The 22,376-nt window shown below is 40.8% G+C and overlaps 2 protein-coding genes across 3 annotated transcripts in view; both read left to right on the top strand.

Annotated features, from left to right (window-relative positions):
- LOC139914213 (myelin basic protein-like) overlaps positions 1-5,444 on the top strand; it is a 49,034-nt gene extending 43,590 nt beyond the window's left edge. Inside the window, exon 4 of the mRNA XM_071902476.2 lies at positions 1,506-5,444. Within this exon, the coding sequence (XP_071758577.2) occupies positions 1,506-1,804 (299 nt within the window). The 3' untranslated portion in view covers positions 1,805-5,444. The remainder of the gene's footprint in view (positions 1-1,505) is intronic.
- On the top strand, positions 1,926-21,910 carry LOC139914214 (myelin basic protein-like). Of its 2 annotated transcripts, XM_071902478.2 has the most exons (5): positions 1,926-2,056; positions 13,024-13,128; positions 13,366-13,392; positions 15,948-16,031; positions 20,163-21,910. In XM_071902478.2, exons 1-5 carry the CDS (start codon positions 1,937-1,939, stop codon positions 20,193-20,195), a joined length of 369 nt encoding a protein of 122 aa, XP_071758579.1. In that variant the 5' UTR covers positions 1,926-1,936; the 3' UTR covers positions 20,196-21,910. The 2 variants fall into 2 exon arrangements, with proteins under 2 accessions (XP_071758579.1, XP_071758578.1); XM_071902477.2 differs by lacking the exon at positions 13,366-13,392.
- The last annotated feature ends 466 nt before the right edge of the window (positions 21,911-22,376 follow it).

Here is a 22,376-nt window from a genome sequence, read left to right as displayed (position 1 = left end):
TTTCCTCACAGTAACAGTTTGATTCACAAAGCTACGGTGTATTTGGCACTGTGATCTTTTCTTCTGGAAACGTAACCGAAATAAAGAAAAATTGCTGACATTTACCCATCAGGGGGGTGACAGGTAAATATCATCATCAGTCCCTTAGTCTGCCTTAAAGGTAAATGACCAAGATGACAGATGAAGAACCATGTTGAATGTCTGCCTTTGCCACAAACCTTGTCTCAATAAAGGCCTAGTAATAATTTTAGCAGTGACCTGTGTGACAAATAGTGTCTCTCTTCAGAGCTTCCCCCCTCAAGGAAAGCAGGCTAGTCTTGCCCCACAAACGAAATCATATTTTCATCTACTTTTCATTTACATTTACTTTTGATGCACGGCTCGCTAGTCCTAGCAGAAGGGAAACGAGGTTGAGAACTCCTACAATCGACCAAACAATCAGAGATTATCAGGGATGTTGATTTTACTGCGACAGACGCGTCTTTTTACCAGCAATGCGATGTGGCATTGCAACTAATCTTACAGTGTAAAATCCTACCTAGCATATTGAAGAAGCATGGAGAAAACAACTTGCTCTGGACCCAGAAACACCCGGCTTGTCGCTGCTCGGGTCCCGAATCAGATAAGTGTCACCATGCATTGAGTTGAAAATCCATACTTATAGGAGTTATTTTAGTGACACTGGCCCCTTTGTTCCTCAGGAATAACTATGCAGCTCTGACAATAGGCCACTGTTCACCCAATATTAGCATGCAGATTCCCTGGTGTAGTGCTACACCATTTCTGCCAATACAGTGTGTATATTGTTTTGGAGGCAGGAATGCACTGGATGCCCTGTGCTGTGGGAGCCGGCTAGCATAACGGTTAGCTGTCAGAGTGGAGTGTTACAGGACGGGCTGTATTTCCATCTAACTGACATGCTGGAACGTGTAATATATTGTTCACATTGTTGAACTGAAAAATGTACCATGATATAAGTTGTAGATGTAATCTAATGCACTTGGATGACCATAAAGATGGGTGATAGGCAACTTTGTTTTAATTTCAACATCATTTCTTTTAAAATGTGTTCATGTAAAAATGCTGCATTGTGAACCCAGTATTTTATATCGTAATGAATCAAGAGATGAGCATATTGTGTATGAAAGTGTTGTGCAAGCACTGCACTGCATTGTATTCCAGTCAAATCAAGCTGAGATTTGTGAAGAGCACTGCTACACATTAACAGTATTGTTTTGACATTAAAGCAGAAAGCAGTAGAAATGATCTGCTTAGGAACTTAGTTAACAATTCTCACTTTTTCTCACACCTTCCTCCCACGTGTCTCTACCTTCTCCCGTTCAGCAGGTAAGGTTTATTACAGTTAAGATGGGAGCGCTGGCTCTGCCGGTCTGTGCTGCAGCAGGAAGGGCAGGGTCTTGTCAAAAGAGCCCTTTGTGCTGCAGGATCTTGTTGTGTGCCATGCAGGCCCGAGCCCATAGATGACCCTTGTTGTTTCTGCGCAGGCCTGGGTGAGGCAGATGTGAACCAGAACAATGGCTGCGTCTCGGAGAAGCCGGCGGTGACTGACTCCACGGGCGCTGAGGGCCCCCACCAGCCCTGGCCCCTCGCCAGCACAGCTGACCCTGACGCCGCCGCGCCACGCCCCCACCTGGTCCGCCTCTTCTCCCGAGATGCCCCGGGACGAGAGGACAACACCTTCAAAGACCGACCCTCCGAATCGGACGAGCTGCAGACCATCCAGGAGCACAGCGGAGCGGCTTCAGAGTGCGGGTCGGAGAGCCCTGATCAGGAACTAGAGTAGCCTAGCTTTTTTTTTCTCCCCTTTTCCTCTCTTTTCTCTTTTTCCCTCCATCCTTTGGTCTCTCGTTCAAGAGAGAGATAAGAACCCCGCATTTGTCGAATACAAAAATACTGCCCAACGCAAACTACTACCATGGCATCAGCAAGCAGCTCTGCACAGGCCGCCTTCGGGCTGGGCCGGAGGAAGAAGAACCCCGGCCTCCTGGATCAGATTGGAAAGTTCTTTGGAGGTGACAAGAAGAGGAAGAGCAAGGTGAGGAAGGAGGAAGAGTTGCTATGAAAACTCAACCCTCAAGTATCACAGTTTATTCTGCTTTTCCATACCCAGAACCACTTTTTACTTATGATTCTTTATGGGATGTTGTAGGAATTTGTTGCAACATATTTCTCATATATTATTTGTGTTGGGTTTTACTGTTGTTCTTACGATGTACCAAAGTTTGACATTGTCCTAAGATGTGCTTATTCACGTTAAAATTGTCATTATAGGTTACGTATTGACACTGGATAATGGCTTTGGGTGGGGTTTCTGTTTTCTGTATTACAGATGCTGTGACTTTGAGTCATCAAAGGATAAAAAATAATATTTTTGTTTTGTTTTTCTTCATTTGAATGGTACTGACATCAGAAGCAGTATTCTCTTGAGTTAAATATGATAAATATATATATGATATCTGTTGTACATGGTGTAGTCATCATGGCAGAAGTGAATGGTGGAGTTGTTCACTTGTTCCTCCCCTAATGCTGGTTGCTCCTAGTGTGTTTATTTGAAAATTTGTCAAACCGCAGTCAAAGACAGCTGTGTTTCAGGTACTTCCCAAGAGCATGATCTGGGAGATTTGATGGGGACACTTGCATGCCCATACTGTTTGGTATGGTACATTACAATTGGTACATTATTTTGGACTTCCTACAGCTATTGGGTACATTGTAGAGAGTTACAACTCATGCAGGTTGGCTTCTCTGTGGAGCGTTAGGAGTCATTTCTTTGATAACGCTGTCTGGACCAGGTTCTTAACAACTGTGATGTGTCAACCAGAGGGCAGGTACACAGTACACAGCAGGCTTTGCATGAACACAGTGCAGCAGTCTGTGAAGTCGCTTCCAAAGACTGGTCTATGATCACTTTATTCTATATATGATCAAAGAGAAATTATAAGATGTATATTATCATATAATTCTATATTTTAGAGTAGGAACATATTATCAGACCCTGTTCGGGGAATATATAAAACACAAGAAGCTGCATCCTGTAGAGTACGAGAACAAGTTACTCTTGCAGAAAAGTGATAATGTGGCATTTGAGCCTGCGTTGCTGTTTCTTACTCTGCAGTGTAATGTTGTCACAAGACCAGAATTTTGACCAATACTAAGTTTAATGTCTTAAAAATTCAATACTACTACGATACCACGGCGAAAACATCAAGCAGTGTGTTAACCGCATGGACCGGGCCGGCTGTGTAGCAGCTTTTGCACAGGAGTTTTAATGTAGTTTGAGTGTTCTTCCTTGTCGGCTCTTAAGTGAAATTGTTCCATATTTGGCTCTTGGCACCAGTTTGTCAACCAGTTTAGGTGGAATGGGATCCAATTCAAGATGCGGTGGACTGTTTGATACTGTTACCATGTTCGACTCTGCTGAATTTTGCTGCAGTCCACTATTAAGAGCCAGACTCTCTGTCTATTCCAATCCTCCTTCTTCCTTTAACTATTCCAGTGCGCATGTTTCCGCCCTCTGGAGGCGAAGTTTCAGCTTGCAGAACACACTTGGTGAAAGTGTCGAACATTTATAAAATTCGTTATTGAATTCAATCTTTCACAACAGTATCGAAGTAGTATTGGAATTTGGGTTATCATGACAGAACTACTGCTACGTGCTAACGCTAAATCCCAAAGCCTCTCTCAGTGCCGTCAGAAACAGCAGGTGGAAGTGTTTCATCATGAATCACATCTGTTCATCTAACAGTTGAAAAGCGCAGAGAAACATTATTGATTATGGTTTTATAGGAAAGGTTTGGTACAGTGAACTATATAGTGACAAAGTTCTCTTCCATTCTAAGCTTTGTTGTCCAGCTTTTCCAAACCTGCAGAGAGCTAGTCAGCGCTGCTGGACTGACCGTTTTGGCGAGTAATTGCAAAGCGGTCACTTAACAGTATGAAAATATGCATTTTCCCAAGCCTTATGTCAACCATGAAGAGGTGTTCAATGCAAGATGCAGGATAAAAAATATTTTATATGTGCTATGAATCTTTTCTTTAGCCTCTGTCCTACTGATCGGATATTATTTTGCTTTTGTGGATTTTTTTCTCTTAAAATGTTCAGGGAAAATGTTGTCAAATGAACAAGTTGTGAAGCTATCGTTTAACATTAGGTTAGTTACCAATTTGCTGCAGTATGTCTTCGATTTTCTCATTCTTTACGCCAGAAAATTGTGTGTTGCTTTCTATAGTGATTACTTGTTTATAAAAAAGAGTTAATGTTGTACAAAATGTATTTATGTTTTCACCAAGGGTTTGCCTTCAAAGACGAGTGTTATATCTCAAGTACATTACAGACAGGTTTGCCCCACCTCCGTTGCCTCGAGCAGAAAATAATCTGTAATCACTTTCTGCTGTGAACAAATTTTCTCCAGAAAGAATTCAACATGAAGACAGATATTTTCTAGCTCAACTTCTGATCAATCCAGCCTGTCTGTATACGCAGATTTTCCTCAGACATTCCTCATGCATATTTGTTTTTTATTATAAAGATAGACCGCAGTATTAGAGGGGATTGTGTTAAGACAGTGTCACCATTTTTTTTATCAGCCCTTGAATATGCATGTTAATTTGAGTAATGCTGAACTGTTTTAATGTTTGGCCGGCTTGGAGCTATTCACAGCCATTGATCCCTTATCCTTAGCATAGCTTACCTTCCACATTCATTCATTGGAGTTATTTATTGGGTTATGTCTACCTTGTTTTGTTGCTTTCAGTCCAGGCCAGAGTCTGGGCCTTGAACAGCTGTTAAGATTTTTCAGATCTATTTCACCAGTTGTGAAATGGCACCAAAAATGACATAATTAAATGGTGGAGCCTCAGGACATGAAACGACTACATGTGAATACTAACAGGTTTCTTGATCATTTCAGATTACACAGATCATGATGTGCTAATTGGAGGGATAACTAAGTTTGCGTGAGCGTTAGCTATTCAAGCAGGAATTGAAACCCATAATGAAAAATATATATTGTTGGCCTTAATTTGCATAGTAATTTGTTGAATGGCGGAGAGAATTAGCCATAGAATGCAGGAGAGATGATATGATGCAGGCTTTAGCCGAACAGCTCGTGTTCACAACCAAAACTCGTATGATACTGTACTCTACCCCAGTGTCTTGGATGGAGGGGGGCGGCTCCCCCTCACATCAGCTAAATTTAGCTGACCTCAGGTTCACGTGTCTTTTACCCAGTCGGAGAGTGTGTATGTCTGTTTGAACCAGGAGCGGATCAATGCTGATCCCTGTTTTGTAATGCTTTCAAATTTCCAATCGATGCTTGTAACCGTTTGTATTTCCTGTGACATGTTGTGACCGGTGACCTGTTCCTAACCTGATCCTGTTCTAAACTTTTGGATTATTGCTTGATTAAAACTCTTTAACAACACCCTCAGCGCTCTCTTTGTTATGTTTAATTCATGTTTGGTTTGATGTCTCTCTATCTTTTGGTTCCCTTTCTGTTGTAAGAGTATGATGAGTAATTTTAACTGCTCTGCTAACAACAGGCCAACAATGTCTGCCCAATCCCTCTGATTGTATGTCTATAATGTTACTACCTGTCCTTTTCCCAAGTGGTGTTGCAATTGATGTTTCTTAGTTTACGCCCAAGTGGTTAAAACAACAATACCAATACCATACAGCAGAGCAGCAGATATTAATCAAGTTGTATGATGAATTATAATGTTATAGCCAAAAAAAAAGGCAAAACAATCATCACAAACGAAGCCACAGAGAGAGTTTAGTAGGATATTGTAGATCAGCGGTGTGCACAGACTCTGCAACAGAGGCACTCTGGATTCAAATCCCATGTGAAAATTGAGTCCTGTTTCCCTGCTATTTTTCAGTGTCTCTTCACTGTGAACTGTCTAATGCAGCAGAAATGTGCTGAAATAATCCTGAAACAGGCACCTTTGATATTAATATGTGATCTAATCTAGACATTACAGGTAGGCCTATAAAATGAAATGCAATACATTTTAAGTGGACTAGCCTAACCTTGGTACAACTGTAGCCTAATGTCAAATTGTCAAAGATTAACAAAACAAATATAACTTTTCTTTTGGATTTGACTCATGATTTGACTTTGTTCATAAGTTACATACATATGTTCGCTTATGTTCATGCTAAGCCTGAAAACTATCCTGCCCAGGACCAGGCTGGTCTGGAAGGATCAGTTTCCATGGTTACTTAGCTTGGGCTTATACCTTCTTTGTGGAACTGAATTTCTTGAAAATACGCCTGATTTACTGAAATAAGCCTGGCTTAACTTCTTGCTTTGTGGAATAACCCCCCTGGAAGATTTGACACTTTCTGGGACAATTCAATCTATTGCATTGCGCCAGCCATGTTCAATCCATCACAGAAATACATAGGAGCTGGAAAAAGAAAAGAGTTATTACAGAAGGTCCAATAGAAAGTGTAGCTATTGTTTATCTCAACTCACACAGCATAAAGTAGCTACTGCATGATTTGCTTGACTCATTTGTAAGCATACAATGAAATAGTGAGTAGAGAAAAAAGAAAAAAAAAAGGATTTTATTGTCTACTCAGAGGGAAGGTTTTACATTATAAATAGTTTTTCAGTGGATTTTTATTCAAAGCTTGTTCACTTGAAGGTCAGAATACTGTGATCACACAAGAAATACAATTAGACCACCAACAATTTTGTTATCGTTGTAACTTGCTTTTCTTGTTTCCTTGAATGTGAATCGATTCATTTAGCCTGGAGACAAGTCTTGGTATCTCCTCATTTGAGTCATTCAAAGTGTGTCGGAAGGCCTAAAATCAACCTTGAGCATTTGCTTAATGTGGGTTATTCCTCCAACGAAATGCAGCAGGGTTCTGATTAGAGATGCAGTTGGTTCAGGCTCATTTCAATTTAATATTTATGATGTGAAACTGTGTGTTTATATTCATCCTTTGATTTGTTTGTTAAACAAAGGCATCGAGACAGTCTGAGCATATGAAAGTATTGCTTTCTTGTTAATTACTTACTGGAAGTGAAAACAAAGACTGGGAGTTTAGATGCACTCTGACTACTAATATGTATTCTGATTCAATTTAAACACAAGCCGTGAGCGGTCGGTACTGCATAAATGAGTGTGCCTTATCTATCAGTCCCAAATTAAAGAAAGAAAGGTGCACTGTCCACTCTGTGTATGTAGAAATGAAGTGTGCAAATATTACTCATGCATTTTGAGCTATAGACCTATAACAGGAGCTACATAGTGGCATTCACTACTCACTAAATGTATGTTTAGTACGATAGAGTTAAAGGATAAGGCCGGTGTTTTTTAATGCATTGCTTACCGTCAACAAATCCTATGAAAATAACAAAATCAGCAATGATTTTTTACGACACCATAAGGCTGTTTGGCTTCACTAGAGCCCTTTTTCTGTTTATTTTATATATGCAGCTGTTAGGGCTCAGCATGGAAATCTTCCATCAAATTATAATTACATAAAAGAATTCCATTAAAATATAATAGAAGTATGTTATAAGATCTTTAACTTTATCATTTTAAGGTTCAAGTGAACAACTGTATAGTCGTATATGCAGTGTTTCTTTGTTGTGTTTGTTTAACGTTAAAATCCAGTTAAAATTCTCTCGAAAAATACATTAAAATGAAGCATTTAGTGTGGCCACAGACCCACTAGAGAGGTGGGTCCCCAGGTGAATTCTGGCCACTGTGGTTTAATTACAAGCCACCAAAACTTGATTGCCCTCTGAGGTGAACAGCAAGCTGCCGCTGCTTGTTGTGGTTTCTCCGCTGTCAGACACTGTTGTTGTCAGCTGGATCGATCGGCCCGGTGCGGCCTCCGCTCAGCACAGTTGATGTTTATTTCACATATTTGTGTGAGATCATGTTGGCTCAGTAACCTGAAAGATTGTTTGTTCGACAAACAACTCCAAAGACTTGAACATGAATATAATTCCATTCCTTTCTTCCCCCTCTGTGGTGCAGGTTAGGTACCAGATCACTCAAAATTAAGGTCACCAGTCAGCAAAATGTCTCAACACATGATTCAGTACAAAAGTTAAAGAACTATTCCAACTTTTTGGGAGTTTGGCCCATTGGTCACCTTGCCCAATATGTGATGAGAGGATTGGCACCAAAGTCATCTCTGTGTTTCTAGTAGATAGCTCTGTCCGGTGCGCATGCTAACGCTTTAGCATACAGTATGTTTAAGTAGCAGCCGATTAGTGAGAAAATGAGAACTTGTAGCAGCTCTAAGGCTGGATGGTTAGTTAATATTAATAACTCGAGTTTAAATCTGTCAGGCCTGTTTATGGGATTGGTAAAATAGACCTAAAATTCTGCAAAAAGCATGCACTTGGAGTGTAACTTGTTTTGTTTATTTGACTTCACTCATGATGAAGATTGAGATTTTGTTATGAATCTACAGATCACAGAATAAAAACCATTACCAACTTTGAATGACTAAAAGGTTTATCTTCATACTTGTGATAAGCCTAGTTTCCTACAATTACTGAACATACTTCATGCTAAAGCGTTAGCATGCGCACCAGACAGAGCTAACTACCAGAAACACAGAGATGACTTTGGTGCCAATCCTCTCTTGGACAGAGAGAGAGAGAGGGTGAAAGAGAGTGTGTGAGTGTTCACTTTAACATCTTTATCCACACTCTCCATATCTTCTCTCTGCTCAGTCTTAATCATGTGTTCAGGATTAATTATTGAGCACCATTCATAATGGAGTGGGTTCCTGGCCAGGCTGTGACCTCTGACCTCAGAAGAGGCAGTGATCATTAACCAGCACCTCTGGAGAAGCTACAGCACATGAATACATGGTTCCTGCATCTGTGTCCTGAATCCTGATCTCCCTCTTTTCCTCCCTCACTTCCCCCCATTATTCTCTCCACTCATACGATATGTGCATCTGAAATGGATGAATTACAGCAGAGACATGAGAGAGAACCTGAGCTCGGCGATGACAGTGTGTGTGTGTGTGTGTGTGTGTGTGTGTGTTACATCTTTTTTTTCTGTTTTATTTTTGGTGTGAAACAAAACATTTGTCCACATTCAGGCAGATGAGAATGAGCTCTTGATGACTCTCTCTGCCACCCCACCACCCCATCTGTCTCTCTCTCTCTCTCTCTCTCACACACACACACACACACACACTCAAACACACTCAAGCACACACATCCCTTTCTCTTCAGACATCAAACAGAAATCAGTGACCGCTGCCTTGCTCTCTTCTATCCTGAAAGGACACAATTGAAGTGAGAGTCTGAAACCAGCACAGTCCACTTGGTGTCTTGTGATAACAAGGCCTTGTCTGGCCTGGACAGAGCAGCAACATTTAAACTACATTTCTCTTATGAATTCTAACATTTCAAATTATGATAAAACATCCTCAGTATCACCAAAAGAGCTTTTATTTTTGCTTCAAGGGGACATTTTTTCGTCGGTAAAGAGTTTACCCGATAAATAGCGCCGGGAAACTCATTCGAATGAGTAATGGCGTAGGCTCGGCGGGGTCGGCCTGATGAGCTTCAGGCTCATTACACAGCAGTTGAAAAGTGGCTTCGCACGTTCTGAAATGACTATAAGATGTCTGCCCACCCTTGTTTATTGTTATATTCAGATTCGACCACTAACAGCTTGCCATTATAGTCGCTCACTTCTCTTGTTTCCTGGAGACATGGATGAATGTGAATCCAATCATTTAGACTCGGTGGGGAGAAAAGTCTTGGCATCTCATTTCAAAGTGCAACAGAGTTCTGGCACTTGGTTCAGGCTCATTTTAATTTGTGTTTCTATTCATCCTTTGATTTGTTTTTTGAATCAAATGTTCAGTATATTGTTTCATAAGTATATTGTATTTCTTTGTTTTCGTCTCCAGATATAAGAGTGAAATATGGCCAATATTAGCTGATACTACAGAACAATAACAACCTGTCCAATACTAATCAACTCTTGAAAGACCATTTTTCTTATGGATGTTTTTCTTTCTGATGTCCAGAAAATCATAGTGTTTGCTTCGACCCAGCTGATGGAAACCTAAATTGCATGTTATTGTTTGTGACATTTCAAAGGTTTGTGTAAAATCCGCTTGACATTTGGATGCAAACATAGCTCATGTAAACATTGAGAGTTTGCGGTGCATTCATAAATCTGCATTAATGGACTGATGTTTAATACATCATCATGACAGGGGAACAGGGTTGACAGTTAACTCCAGTTGGGCTGAAACCCAGCAGCTAATAATGGCACATAATGCTATATTAAAAAAAAATAAAAAATAAAATTCCCTGATATTCCCTGTCTGGAATACAATCTCTCAAAATTCCATGATATCCAAGGATTTCCACAGCCAGTGGGAAAACTGAGAGAGAAGAAAAAAGAAAAAAAAAAGAGAAGAGATGGAGAGGACAGGAGCGACTCATTCACATCAAAGGGGAGACGGGCTGAAATTGACACCGGACCAGCAGAACAGCATTACAGGCTCTTAGCTTCTATTTCCTCTTCCAGCTCTTCCTCATCTCTTCTCTCTCCAACAGAGAGACACGATGCCGGCCGCCCTCCTTTTTTATTTCCCCTTTCATTTCTGCTTTCAATTCCCGCTGCATCCAGGCTGAAAACACACACAGGCATGCAGAAACACACACACACACACACAAATGCAGACACTCACACAGCTTTGTGTAGCTTTGTGTCGGCACAGGAGGACATCATTAGGCGGTGGGATTCACTAATGAAGCACCGGCTCTGTTCTCCACACAGCTGGAAAAGACATAAGCAGACATAAACAATAGAACAAGATATATTTGTGCTCGACTTTGGATAAAATCACTCATATGCTGTAAATGTACTTTTTTTCCCAATGGAACAAAAATGTCCCTTTGTTTCATGAATCCTAAACTACGATCGTCCATCTAGGTATCCATTTGGACGGATCGTGCTCTAGGTAGAAACTATTTTTTTCTTCTTTTGTGGTGGCTGTGTGTATTTCCTCTCTGAGCTGACCTAATTGTTCGTTGTTCCATTTTCATGAAAGCCATAAAAGACAGCGAGGGTGACGTAATCCAACGCTTTCTGTGCACCGCAGCATGTAAATGGTGGATGAGGTGAAAGTTCCCCACCACACCCCCCCACACCCCCTTCTGTTGGTTACCTTAAAATTCTTTGATGTGAGATAATGAAAGGTGAATCAGCCACCACCCACCCTCCACTTTCCCTGTTACATTAATGGGGTCAGACAAAGGGTTGGATAAGGTAGGCTGAAAAGACCCACTTACTGAGGGGGTGGAAATGAGGTTTTTTTTCTCCCATGGGCTGCAGGTTGCCCCCCCCCCCCCACACACACACACACAGCAAAATATTCCACTTTATTTTTGCTGGAGTTAGCTATAACAGAAATCATACTCCATTTTAATTTTAACCTTTCTCATCCTTGCGCTGGCTGCAGGGGTTGATAGAGGACTTCACTTTTTTGTGTTTTATTGGACAGCTTTGGACAGAGTGTTATTCAGGGCTAAAAGTCAGGGGAGATGCTGAGCTATTGACCTTTAATTGTTCATTTCTGCCATTTTAAATGGTTTTTAATGACTCACAGCCAAAGGTTTTTTGCAAGTTTTGGAGAAAGGTTATCGAGGTAGGTGTTGTGTGTGACGTGAGGCTGCTGTTAATGGGCTGGGTGCTGGCGGGGGTGGGTGGGAGTAAACAGGCCATTTACTATGGAGAGGAAACTTTTCAGCAGCGCTGAATGTTTTCCCAGCTTCAGGACTGAAAAAACTCTACTAGTGAGCAACACTTTTGACTATGCATGTGTACTGCAAAACATATCTACAGCAATACACAATGTTTCAGGGAAATTGGCTTGTTGGTTAACTTACCTGTTAAAGTTACAATGTGTAATTCTCCTTGAGATGGGAAGTGTATTGTACAGCTTGAAATGGCCTCTAGTCTGAGGCTGAGGTGGTGCTGTGGCCGCTAGCTTCACCTTGATAGCCACAACCCAGCTCACTGCTGGCCACGCCCACATCACATGGTACAACATGACTGAAAAGCCAATTTCAGGCAAACAGGGGATTTAAGCATGAACACAGACTGATAATGAATGCATGCTGCATGTTAAGTGATGAGAACATGGACGCCAAAATCATTCATATGTCCCCGGTAAATCATTGGCTTTAGCAGACACTATGTTAAGTGATAGTCGGCCACTAGCATTAACCAAAGTAGGACTGACTTTTTAGTAATAAAAGGTGCTAGTCATTTTTATTATATGACTAATAGATTAATAGCCTACATTTAAAGTGAAATAATCTTTTCTCACTTTTGAGATAATGCTAATACTGTGACTCAACATAGTGTATGCTAAAGTGTTAGCATGGAGCACTGTAGCCAACAATCTGCCAGGGCACATGGATGGTTTTGGTGTCTTTGTTCTTCACAGGTAAGTTGACCAATGGGACAGTCTCTCGCTGTATTCCTTTCACAGCTCATTTAGTCTCGGATTTAGTCTGAAAACCTTTTTCTTCAAACAAGTGGGAAGAATCTGTCACTGCGGTGAGATAATGTCACTCGTTCCTAGCACAAATCAACTTTGAAGAATTTTCTTGAATCAAGTGTCATTATCTTGATACTACTGGAGTGATATATGACATATTAACACTATAAAATTCCTGAAATATGTGAAACTGCATTGGAAACGTGGAATTGTCTCACCCCATTGGCCGAATTATTCACTCGCTTTAAGAACAATAAGATTTCAAGACCGAATGAGACTAAATCACTTTTTAGGATGAAAAGATTTTTTGCACTGTGCATAAATATGCAGCATCTATTTAACATATGTTGTGTTTCCTTTCCTCTCACCCCTTCCTTTCCCTTCCTTTCATTTCCATTCCTTTCCTCTCTTTTGCCTTCATCTGTTTTCCTTTCCTTTCCTTTCCCCTCGTTTCCTTTCCTTTCCTCTCCTCTCCTTCCTTGCAGGGATCTTTCCGAGGTGCTCTCTCTCCGGCTCCTCAGAAAGCTTCTGCAGCTTCCCCTCGTAAGCGTGGAGCGGAGAACGCCGTGGTCCATTTCTTCCGGACGATCGTGAGTAATAGTAACAGTGATAATAATAACAAACTTTATTTCTATAGCACTTGCAGTATCTAAACACAGAGTCTCCAAAGTGCTGCAGCACAACAGTGTTGCCACTGTGGCCCTTTCTTCCACAACGTCCCCTCCCTCCATGTCTGTCTGTTTGCTGTGCTGCCACCTCTCTTCAGCTGCTCCATCACTAACGCTGTCAAACGTCTCTCTTACTTTCTGTGATTAACTCCTTCTCAGGTGTCTCCTGCCCCTCCCAAGTCTAGGGTGAGTCCACTTTATCTTGCAGCTTTTTATCCAGTTCAAACAGAAAAGAAAAGAAAAAAAAATCAAAGCCTTTTGTGTCCTTGTAGGAGAAACCCTGATGGATTCTATAAAGTGGTTTTATTAATATTTATTTTTGATAATTACTTGAAACTAAGGTTTGACAGATAAGGGTTTTTGAAGGTTGATGCCGAGACCAATATCTATATATTTCTTTTTTTGGTCAATATTGAGAATCTTTAAATTTGAACATTTTCATGCCAAAAAAATCAAAGAAATTCAAAGTATTCAATGTTTCTCCCAGAATTCTATTCAGCATTTAGACCATCATGGGACACTAAAACTCTCCAATGAAACTCAGGATAGCAGTAACATGCATACTTGTATGGAATGTGATGACAATGTTGGATCAATTCAGGTTAAGGGCTTCCCATAGACAACCAGTGCAGTATTGATCAATTCTATAAAAAACATGTAATCATTCAAACTCTCAGCTCAGCTCCATCAGAAGTGGATGACACTGACTGGCTGATATATGATTTTTAATAGAAGTTCAATATCAGCCCCATACATCGGCAATCCAATATATTAGAAGCCTTCCTGAAAGCAAAGTTGAATATATTTAATCCTACAGGAACAAAATAGTTTAAGATGTTTTGCTCTTTTTCTGTGTCACATACTGCATGTCTTGGCTTTGTTGCTATATTGTGCTGAATGTCACTGAACTTGTGCTCTTTCCGATGCGATCGCCTGCCTCGCTCCTCTTTGCCCCCCATTCACCCTGCTCTCCCTGCATCTGTTCCTGCCCCCCCGGACGGACCCTCCCACCTGCCTCCTCTCCTCCCCATCCTGCCTTTGCTCTGAGTAAGACCCACATTTCTATCTGCCCCCCGCCCCCCTGTCCTTTTACCTCCTGTCCTTGTCTCTTGTCTCTTTGCATGTCCAGTGGAGAGGACTAGCAGCCAAGATAGGCCTGGTAGGTGGTTCGAAAAGCGCAAAAACACAGAGGGCGCCATGCCCAGTGACACTGAGGGGGCAAGTCCAGTACCATAAGGCTTCACCTGAGAAGGAAATGCTAAAATGAGGCCACTGGCGCCCCCTCAAAAAAGCTCTAGAGCATGACGCCTGTGCCTTGGGATGAATAGCTCACCTTCGATCTCCATTTAGTCTCCATCCAGCACTTTAGGCTTCGTAATCCGCGCATACATCAACAATAACGCCGTCGTTTCAATTCAATTTCAGCCCATCTTCAAATATTACATTCCCATTTTGTAGCTTTGCAGCTTGAGTTATCCATAGCATGTGCACTTATTCAATATTCTGATGACACCGTCGTCATTTTGTTCATTTTGTTTCATACATATTGCTGCCTGAAGTGAATACCCTGAAGTGCATTATTCTTCATTATCACCTTCTATATTTAGTTGCCTGCAGCTTCATCTGGCAGCGTTACCAGCACTAAATTTAGGGCTTTCTCATTGTGTGTCTGTGTGTGTGTGTGTGTGTTGTGAGTCATGAAGCAGCAGAAGGGTGTGTGGGTGGTTGGGGGTAAAAGAGAAAATGGCTCAGATGTCTCTCCTGGGACAATATCTTTCCTGAGTCCTTTTCTAAGGCAACGGATCATGAAATAACGTTCACCCTTCTCCAATTCATGTAATTCATTCTCACACAAGCTGTTTCCATCCCACTGTTCAAATTTAAGCAATCTTTTGAAATGTTGCAAGAAAGCAAATGCGAATTGGCTGGGTTGAAGAAAATAAATAGGATTCCTGAACATCAGTAAAAACATCCACCAGAAAAATAGAGTCTTCAAGAGTATTTCAGTTAGTATTGGGCAAGTTGTTCTTTAGTGGCAGCTAATGTTCACCATATTCCATACTATCTGAAGATGAAAACAAATAAATGTAGCTAATAGTCATATAACCATGATAGAGACTTATACATGTTAGAAACAACATGTATAGGTCATGGTGAACAGATATTTTAGTCAACAATTCAGAAATCCAAATCTACTTTTCAGCCGTTTCAACAAAATAACTATTTATCGTATAATTTCTTTATCAACAAATAATTGTCAAGGGAGCATAAAAACTTTTTGGCAAAATTGACAACATGTTATCAAAATGTGCCATTTTCATTCAGCTTCTCTAATTCCATACAACATAATTTCCATAAAAATACTTGGAAGTAGATAGTAGACTAGCCCAGCTAGAGATGAGATAGCCTATAATTGTATGAAAAATGTAGAATGAAATGAGAGCCATTTAAGTAGAAGTCCTGTGACGATGAATGAGATGGATTTTTGCTCCAGTATTTCGGTTTGTAGAGAGCAGATTTGATCCATCAGTGCCAAGCACACTCTGAGGGGGGGATGTCTTATATATCATTATATTCCACACTCCCTTCGCTCTCTTCTTTCTCTTATTTTTCATCCCCCACTGAATTGAAAATGAACCTGACCCTCTCTGTGGAAAAGCTGACCTCATCTTAATCCTGTTCCAATCATCTCCATGACTCCTTTTATGCCTTTACCTGATCCTCTTCTCCCTCTCTGCCAGGGCGACCAGAAGTCACAGTCCGCTAAAGGCAAGAAGGCCAGCGCAGGGGATGGCAAAGGCACCCTGACCAAGATCTTCAAAATGGTAAAAACTGCAGAAATAGACACTTTCCAAGTTATTTCCTAGTCCTCCCTCTCCACTTTGTCTCCGCTTGCTCTCTGTAATCTACACTGCTTCCTCTTGCCTGAAAGTCAATTTGAATAGAAAGTGGAATATTTGTCTAATCTCTCTTCTTGCTCCTGTTTTCCTGCCCCAGTGATGATATCACACGCAGAGTGAGTAACTGATATGTGAAGCAGGGCATACTTGAGTTTAACTCACTCCAACATTGATATGCTTAGAAGACAGCCTAATCCTATTACCATTGCACCAGCAGCAGAATAATCACAGGCTTCTAGAGAGAACACTGATTACATTACACCAATTGCACGCTAAGCTTTATGCATTAATAGTGCAGATGTAACACTGAAGGTAGTAGATCCAGTTCTGATATAGATCCATCAAATGCCTAACATACTGTAATTGCTTTACGGGGATAGAGTGGCTGCACATATGCACAACCCTGCGGGGGGTTGTCATCTTATAAACATGTTGGTGCCGTCATGAAGGTCCAGCGGAGAATTGGCCGTGTGCAATAATGTCTTCAGTAATGTTATAAGTTAAAATGAATGGTCCGATTACGTATTAATTTGTTTCCAAATGTAGGTTACTGTGACGCAGTAAACTGTCTTTAGCCTTAGACTCTACTGCAAAAACACTCTGAGTTGTAGCTTGAGAAGAGTCAGCTCAGTTGACCTGAACAAACTGTTAGCTAGCTAAAGCCAGCAGGATAATTTGAAAAAGCAACTGATGTTAATTTTAACATCACAGCTACTAACGCTAGCGATATGTTAGCTAGTGTGCAAATCAGATGTGTTTACAAAAAGACAGTGATGGTAACTGACCAGATTAGCTGGCTAGCGAGCTGACATTATCTACACGACGCGGCTTAAAAACTGGCCCGCACCCACCTTAACAAATGAAGGAATCCATGTTAAATCCAAAGATCTTAAGTGTTGCGTCCGACGCAGTTTGAGGCAATCATTTTACACCCCACTCCCTGAAGAAGGCTGTTTGTGCCGCTACGCGCGGGTTGTAGGCTAACCCAGTTCTATGTTAACATGCACAAGCTTCGTCTATGTTTTTAAGAATTTCACCATGAAATAGCCATCTGAATAAAGGCTTTTAAACTTTTTGCTAGAAGAGTGCCTTGGACCTTTCTTCTTTTTCGAATTTTACACCCCACTTCATGTTCCCATTAGTCTGACGATGCGATGGAACATGAATCCCTTATTTCTTATTTGGGCAGAAAATGTCCATCATGCTTCTGTGGTCTATGGGTTGCCTCAAATCCTGGCAGGACGTCCTGCATTAATCATGAGCTTCTTTTATGCCAACTTAAATACCAATGAGTGTAGTGGAGGGTAAACTCACCTAAACTAAATTCACCTACATCTTCATCTACAGAAATAGAGTTTACCCACCTTTTTAGGCCTTTATAATGTAGTATATATCATAGTAAGTAGTATCACATTGATTCAAGTTATGTGAGGATATGGTCTTTTAAGGAAGCAAAAGCATAGATTAATGCTTTTCTGAAATTGTGATCAATTTTTCATTCAGATCGATTTCATTTTTGTTGTTGTTGTTTGGTTGTTTAGCTTATGATGATTACCAGATGTCATAGTTTATCCACCTTTATATTTACCACTGCATCACTGGATATACCTGATAACTGTGGGATCCCTAACAAACATACTGTATTGAGATCAGAATGGCCTTTATTCACCAGGAGAAATTTTAACTTGTGTTGTTGGGGGTTAGATATAAAGTTTCCAACGTTGATATGCATGGAAAAGAGACATACAGTATGTTTACTCATACATACCTCTCATGAAGTGTAAATAAGGGACTGGGCAAAACACAAAAAGGCAAAATTAGTCAACACTATTTAGTCTTTTGGAGGAGTGGTGTGTGTGTGTGTGTGTGTGTGTGTGTGTGTGTTCGCATGTGTTTATGTGATAGAGAGAGAGAGAAAGAGAGATTGAGACCTTGGAATTATACGGGTGTATCTCACGGTTTGGTCAAAAAAGAGTTATTCACATAACATATTTTTTGAAATAAGTTTATTTCTGCACTCAAGTACCTCTAGCATGTTGGTGGTTAATCACCTCCCCTAATACATGTGCTCGCTGTCATGTGTAAACACTCAATACTCAATCACTTTCACACTCTGAAGCTAGATGGGAACATATAATTCCAGGCTCATGGTATAAGTAGATGGGCTAAGATATTCAGACTGCCTCCCTGGAGGTTTCAGGCCATTGAATCTGTCTCGACTGCACTGTGACATTTACCCAACTCTTCAGCTCAGCAGTTCTGCTATCACTTGTTTCAGGCTGCTATATTCACCACTGCTTCAGCACACTGCACCTTTCTCTGTCATATGCAGTTCATAATATTAATGTGGAAAGCCGCTCTCTCTCTCTCTGTGCCAGTATTTGACTTTACAATTTACAGGGAAGCTCCTTGTTTGTTGATTTGTTCTCATACGTCATAGAAAGGAGTGGTGTCCGTCATGCGCTGCCAGTTCCCCCTGTCAGGTTTTAATTAGCCAGCCAGTGCCTTAGATTAGTTGGTTTAGGAATTAGGTGGAGAGAAATCAAAATTTCCCTAGGGCTGCATCCTCAGTTATAGTGGCTGAATTGTTGTCACTAAGCCACGAGAGAGTAAACAGCTCTAGAGATGACAAACTTCTGGGCCCCTTATTTTAAATCTTTCTGATACGGCTAATTATGGTTGAGTTAGAACCATCACCCCATCACTTCCTATTCTTCCACACATAATCATGCATCACAGTCCAAATGGAAATGAGCCTCAGTGAACTCTTTTTTTTCACTCTTTGTTTCCATCCGTTTTGCGCCTTCCATTTCAGATTTGAATTTAAGAACTGTTGCCGTACATTAATTAACTTTTTCTCTTTTATGACAGATAATGAATTTCATCTCAATTGGCTGTAAGAATGGCTTAGAACAAAGGCTCTTTCCCCAGCCTTCCTTTATGAGGCAGTCAAAGGCTTCACACAATATGGATTATCTTCTTTTCCAATCATTTTTCACACAGATTTGTCTCATTTGTATAATCTTTGTCCTTTTCAAAATCCAACTTTTTGATCTGAATGAGAGAGAGCGTTAACGGAATAGCACAATCTATTCTTGGAAACAGCTTTGTCGTCTAATCTGTAGCTTTGGGACAAAACAACCAAACAGGAAACAGGTTCTGCCTCTGCCGGCATGGTCTGAAATTCACAATGAAACAATATGTAATTGCCTGTAGTCTGTGGATGAACTGCAGTCCAATCTCCTGTCCAATTCCATTTTCTCTTTTGGCTACTTCAAGGACATATAAAGGACCTAACTTTTACATGTAGGCTTCTAGTAGATTGCTAAAAAGATGCTTGGAAAATCATGGGCTCCAATGTGCAGCATCAACAATACATTACAGGCTTGTAAATTGCCCACAAGCGTACTAACCTGCCTGTTAAAGGACTAGTCCAACTTTTTAGGAGTTTGGCCCATTGGTCTCCTTATCCAATATCTGATGAGAGGATCGGCACCAAAATCATCTCCGGTGTCTCTGGTAGATAGTTCTGTCCAGTGCTCATGCTAACGCTTTAGAATACAGTATGTTCAGTAATTGTAGGTGATTAACATTATGTTGAAAGTGAGTCATTTTAATGACTTGCGTCCAAAGCTGCCAGGCTTGTTTAGGGGATTGGTCAAATTTGACAAAAAGCAACAGTTTTTTGCACTGTTGATTCATAATGGACTTCACTACTGATGAAGTTTGAGAGTTTGTTTTCAGAAGTTCTGAATCTACAGGGCAAAAACAGAATAAAACTCAATACCAACTTTGGATTAAAAGGTTTATCTTTATACTTTATAATGTTAATCACCTATTACTGAACATACTGTATGCTAAAGCATTAGCATGCACATCAGACAGAGCTATATGAGACCAGAGATGATTTTGTTGCCAATCCTCTTGTCACATAATAGGTAAAGTGACCAATGAGCCAAACTCCTAAAAAGGTCCGTCTAGTCCTTTAATGCTGAACATGACCTGATGTGATGCCATTTCCATGTATTCATCAGACATTTCTCATCTGTTACACAGGGAAGCAGAAGTGCTTCTCCAGCCAAACGCTGAAGTCCCTCTCTACAACCCCTTCCAACAGCACAAGGGCAGATGTTCAAGAACAAGGGACTAAAGTGGGAAAAAGAGGAAGAAAAGGAGAAAATCTTGTTTTTTTTCCCCACCCCAAAACTCACCTCTCCCTGCATCTCTGATAACCTTCTAATGTACGCTAAAAAAACCCCAGTGACCCCCCCAACTCCCTCATCCCCCCCCCCCCCCCCCCCCCCCCCCCCCCCAACTCCCCTTTTGGCTGGTAGATAGCGACACAATCTGTTGCCCCCCCGTCTTCCCCGCCGCCATGCGTTGTGCTGCGTCTCCGAGTCTGTGCAGTCATCATCATCGGTGTGAACCGTTTGCTGAAATTGATCCTGAAGCCGCTCACATGTGCAGCCTGAATGACCCCTGACCCCTGCCGTTGGCTCTCTACCTGTGCTTGAGTTTCTGTCGGTGTCGTCCGTCGTTTTCTCTAACCAGGGTGGCTGAACTGAGGCAGAGCGACCTGGAGCGTCTGAACGTTACGGCCGGTGCGAGTCCGACTGACTCGACCGTCAATGCCGCTTGTTGCTTGGGTGAAAAGACCAGGTTACGTTTCTGTTTTAGTTAAGAATGGTTTTCTGTCCTGTTGTACTTTGTCTTTGTCATTTCCTCAAACCTTGCTTCCATTTCTGTAAACCCCTATATGAACCTATGTTTGACTATTGTTTTTAATGGATTTAACTCATTTTACGTGTTGTGAGGGCCATTTTGGTCGTAATGTGTTTATTTTCATTCGCCTTTTCACCCTCCTTGTGTCTTAGCTGTAGATAAGTGTCCAGTCATGAATGTGATGTTGATCTATGTTGTCATTAGGGCCTAAGGCTGGCTGTGAACTTTTGTGGTATAAATTGAACTTATTAATCTTCTAAATTTATATTTTTTGCAGTAGTCACTGAATTGCAATAAACAAGATAAATTTGCCACTTCTAATGTTTCAGTTCTTTTTCAGTCCATGAGATAATGGCGTACACTCACTAATTATGTAGTGAATAAGGAAATGGGAGCTCTCCCATCCGTACACATAACTTAATTCTTCTGTAGTGCACTGTTTTCCACCTTAAGAAGCAGTCAGACTGCTCTGAATCTGAAGTGTTATGTTGGTGCTGCCATGGCAACAATGGTGCTTCCAGCATGATGCCAGGTCCAGACCCTTCCCCTATGGTTTAGTGTAGTCTAGGTCTCTATTCTCCGTCTTAGATGTTTCTCGCTTTATAGATATCTGCAGATGCAAAGCACACAAAACTCAAATTCGGAACAGCTGGCTCAACAAGTGCCATTTTTTCTGACTACCAAAACCAAAGTGCCGTGTTTTCTTTATGTGGATATTCAAAACACAAACACAATTTCAAAAAGGTGCTCTATAACTAACTCTGTAATGGACGTAAGCACATTAGAAGATGGTTCTAGAGAATGTGGTGGCAAGGTTTCTGAAGAGGAGTCGGTCGAGGAATAGCTTAGCACTACCACTTGTGCTGTTCAAAACTTCCATTTTCCAAATGGTTTCTTGTGTTAAAAAGCAGGCATGTGTGATCTGTTCAATGCATCCCTCCTACTGTGTGTGTGTGCTTGAGCCTTGTGAGAGTTGTGTACCTGAGTGTGTGTGTATTTTTTGTATGGGTCCTGTGAATGAATGTAAAGACCCTCATTATTGTACCTGTAATAAACATGACCAGCCACTTAACTTGAAATAAATCAAAAAAAGTAATAATAAATCAATTAAAAATGATAAAAAAAACAAGTCTAGTGTCTTGTGTTTTTGATGGTTTGACCAACAGCATGTATCAGGAAATGGAAATGATGGTCGTTTTGGGTCAGGTCATGGCATCACATGAGACAACATGACATAGTATCTTCCATAACGACATAATTCATAGAGTAGTTAGTAATCAATATTCATGCAAAGCTTTGCAAGCTATTCATGACTGTCCAAGGCAGATGGACAACTGTTCTGGCTAAAATGTAATTGCTTTTACCCACTAGTTGCATCTTCATGTGATGTGTTAATTGAAATGGGACAAAGTCTGGAAATGGTACTGAAAATGTGAACTATTGATTCTGATTACTTCCCAAATCCCACCTCAATACATAACCAGACAGAAAATGTGTACTATGTGCCCACATGTAAATTCACACTTAAAACAAATTGAATTGAAATTA

The sequence above is a fragment of the Centroberyx gerrardi genome, chromosome 12, assembly GCF_048128805.1.
Source record: "Centroberyx gerrardi isolate f3 chromosome 12, fCenGer3.hap1.cur.20231027, whole genome shotgun sequence".
NCBI classification, from domain to species: Eukaryota; Metazoa; Chordata; class Actinopteri; order Beryciformes; family Berycidae; genus Centroberyx; species Centroberyx gerrardi.
Note: the sequence above shows the minus strand (reverse complement) of the source record. Positions and strands in the feature narration are given on the sequence as shown.

Excerpts from the sequence above, each read along its gene's own strand:
- LOC139914214 (XM_071902478.2), top strand. The coding sequence starts at position 1,937 with ATGGCATCAGCAAGCAGCTCTGCACAGGCCGCCTTCGGGCTGGGCCGG. Across the intron at positions 13,129-13,365 it reads TCCATTTCTTCCGGACGATC|GTGTCTCCTGCCCCTCCCAA; the intron begins GTGAGTAATAGT and ends ACTCCTTCTCAG. Across the intron at positions 13,393-15,947 it reads CTGCCCCTCCCAAGTCTAGG|GGCGACCAGAAGTCACAGTC; the intron begins GTGAGTCCACTT and ends CCTCTCTGCCAG.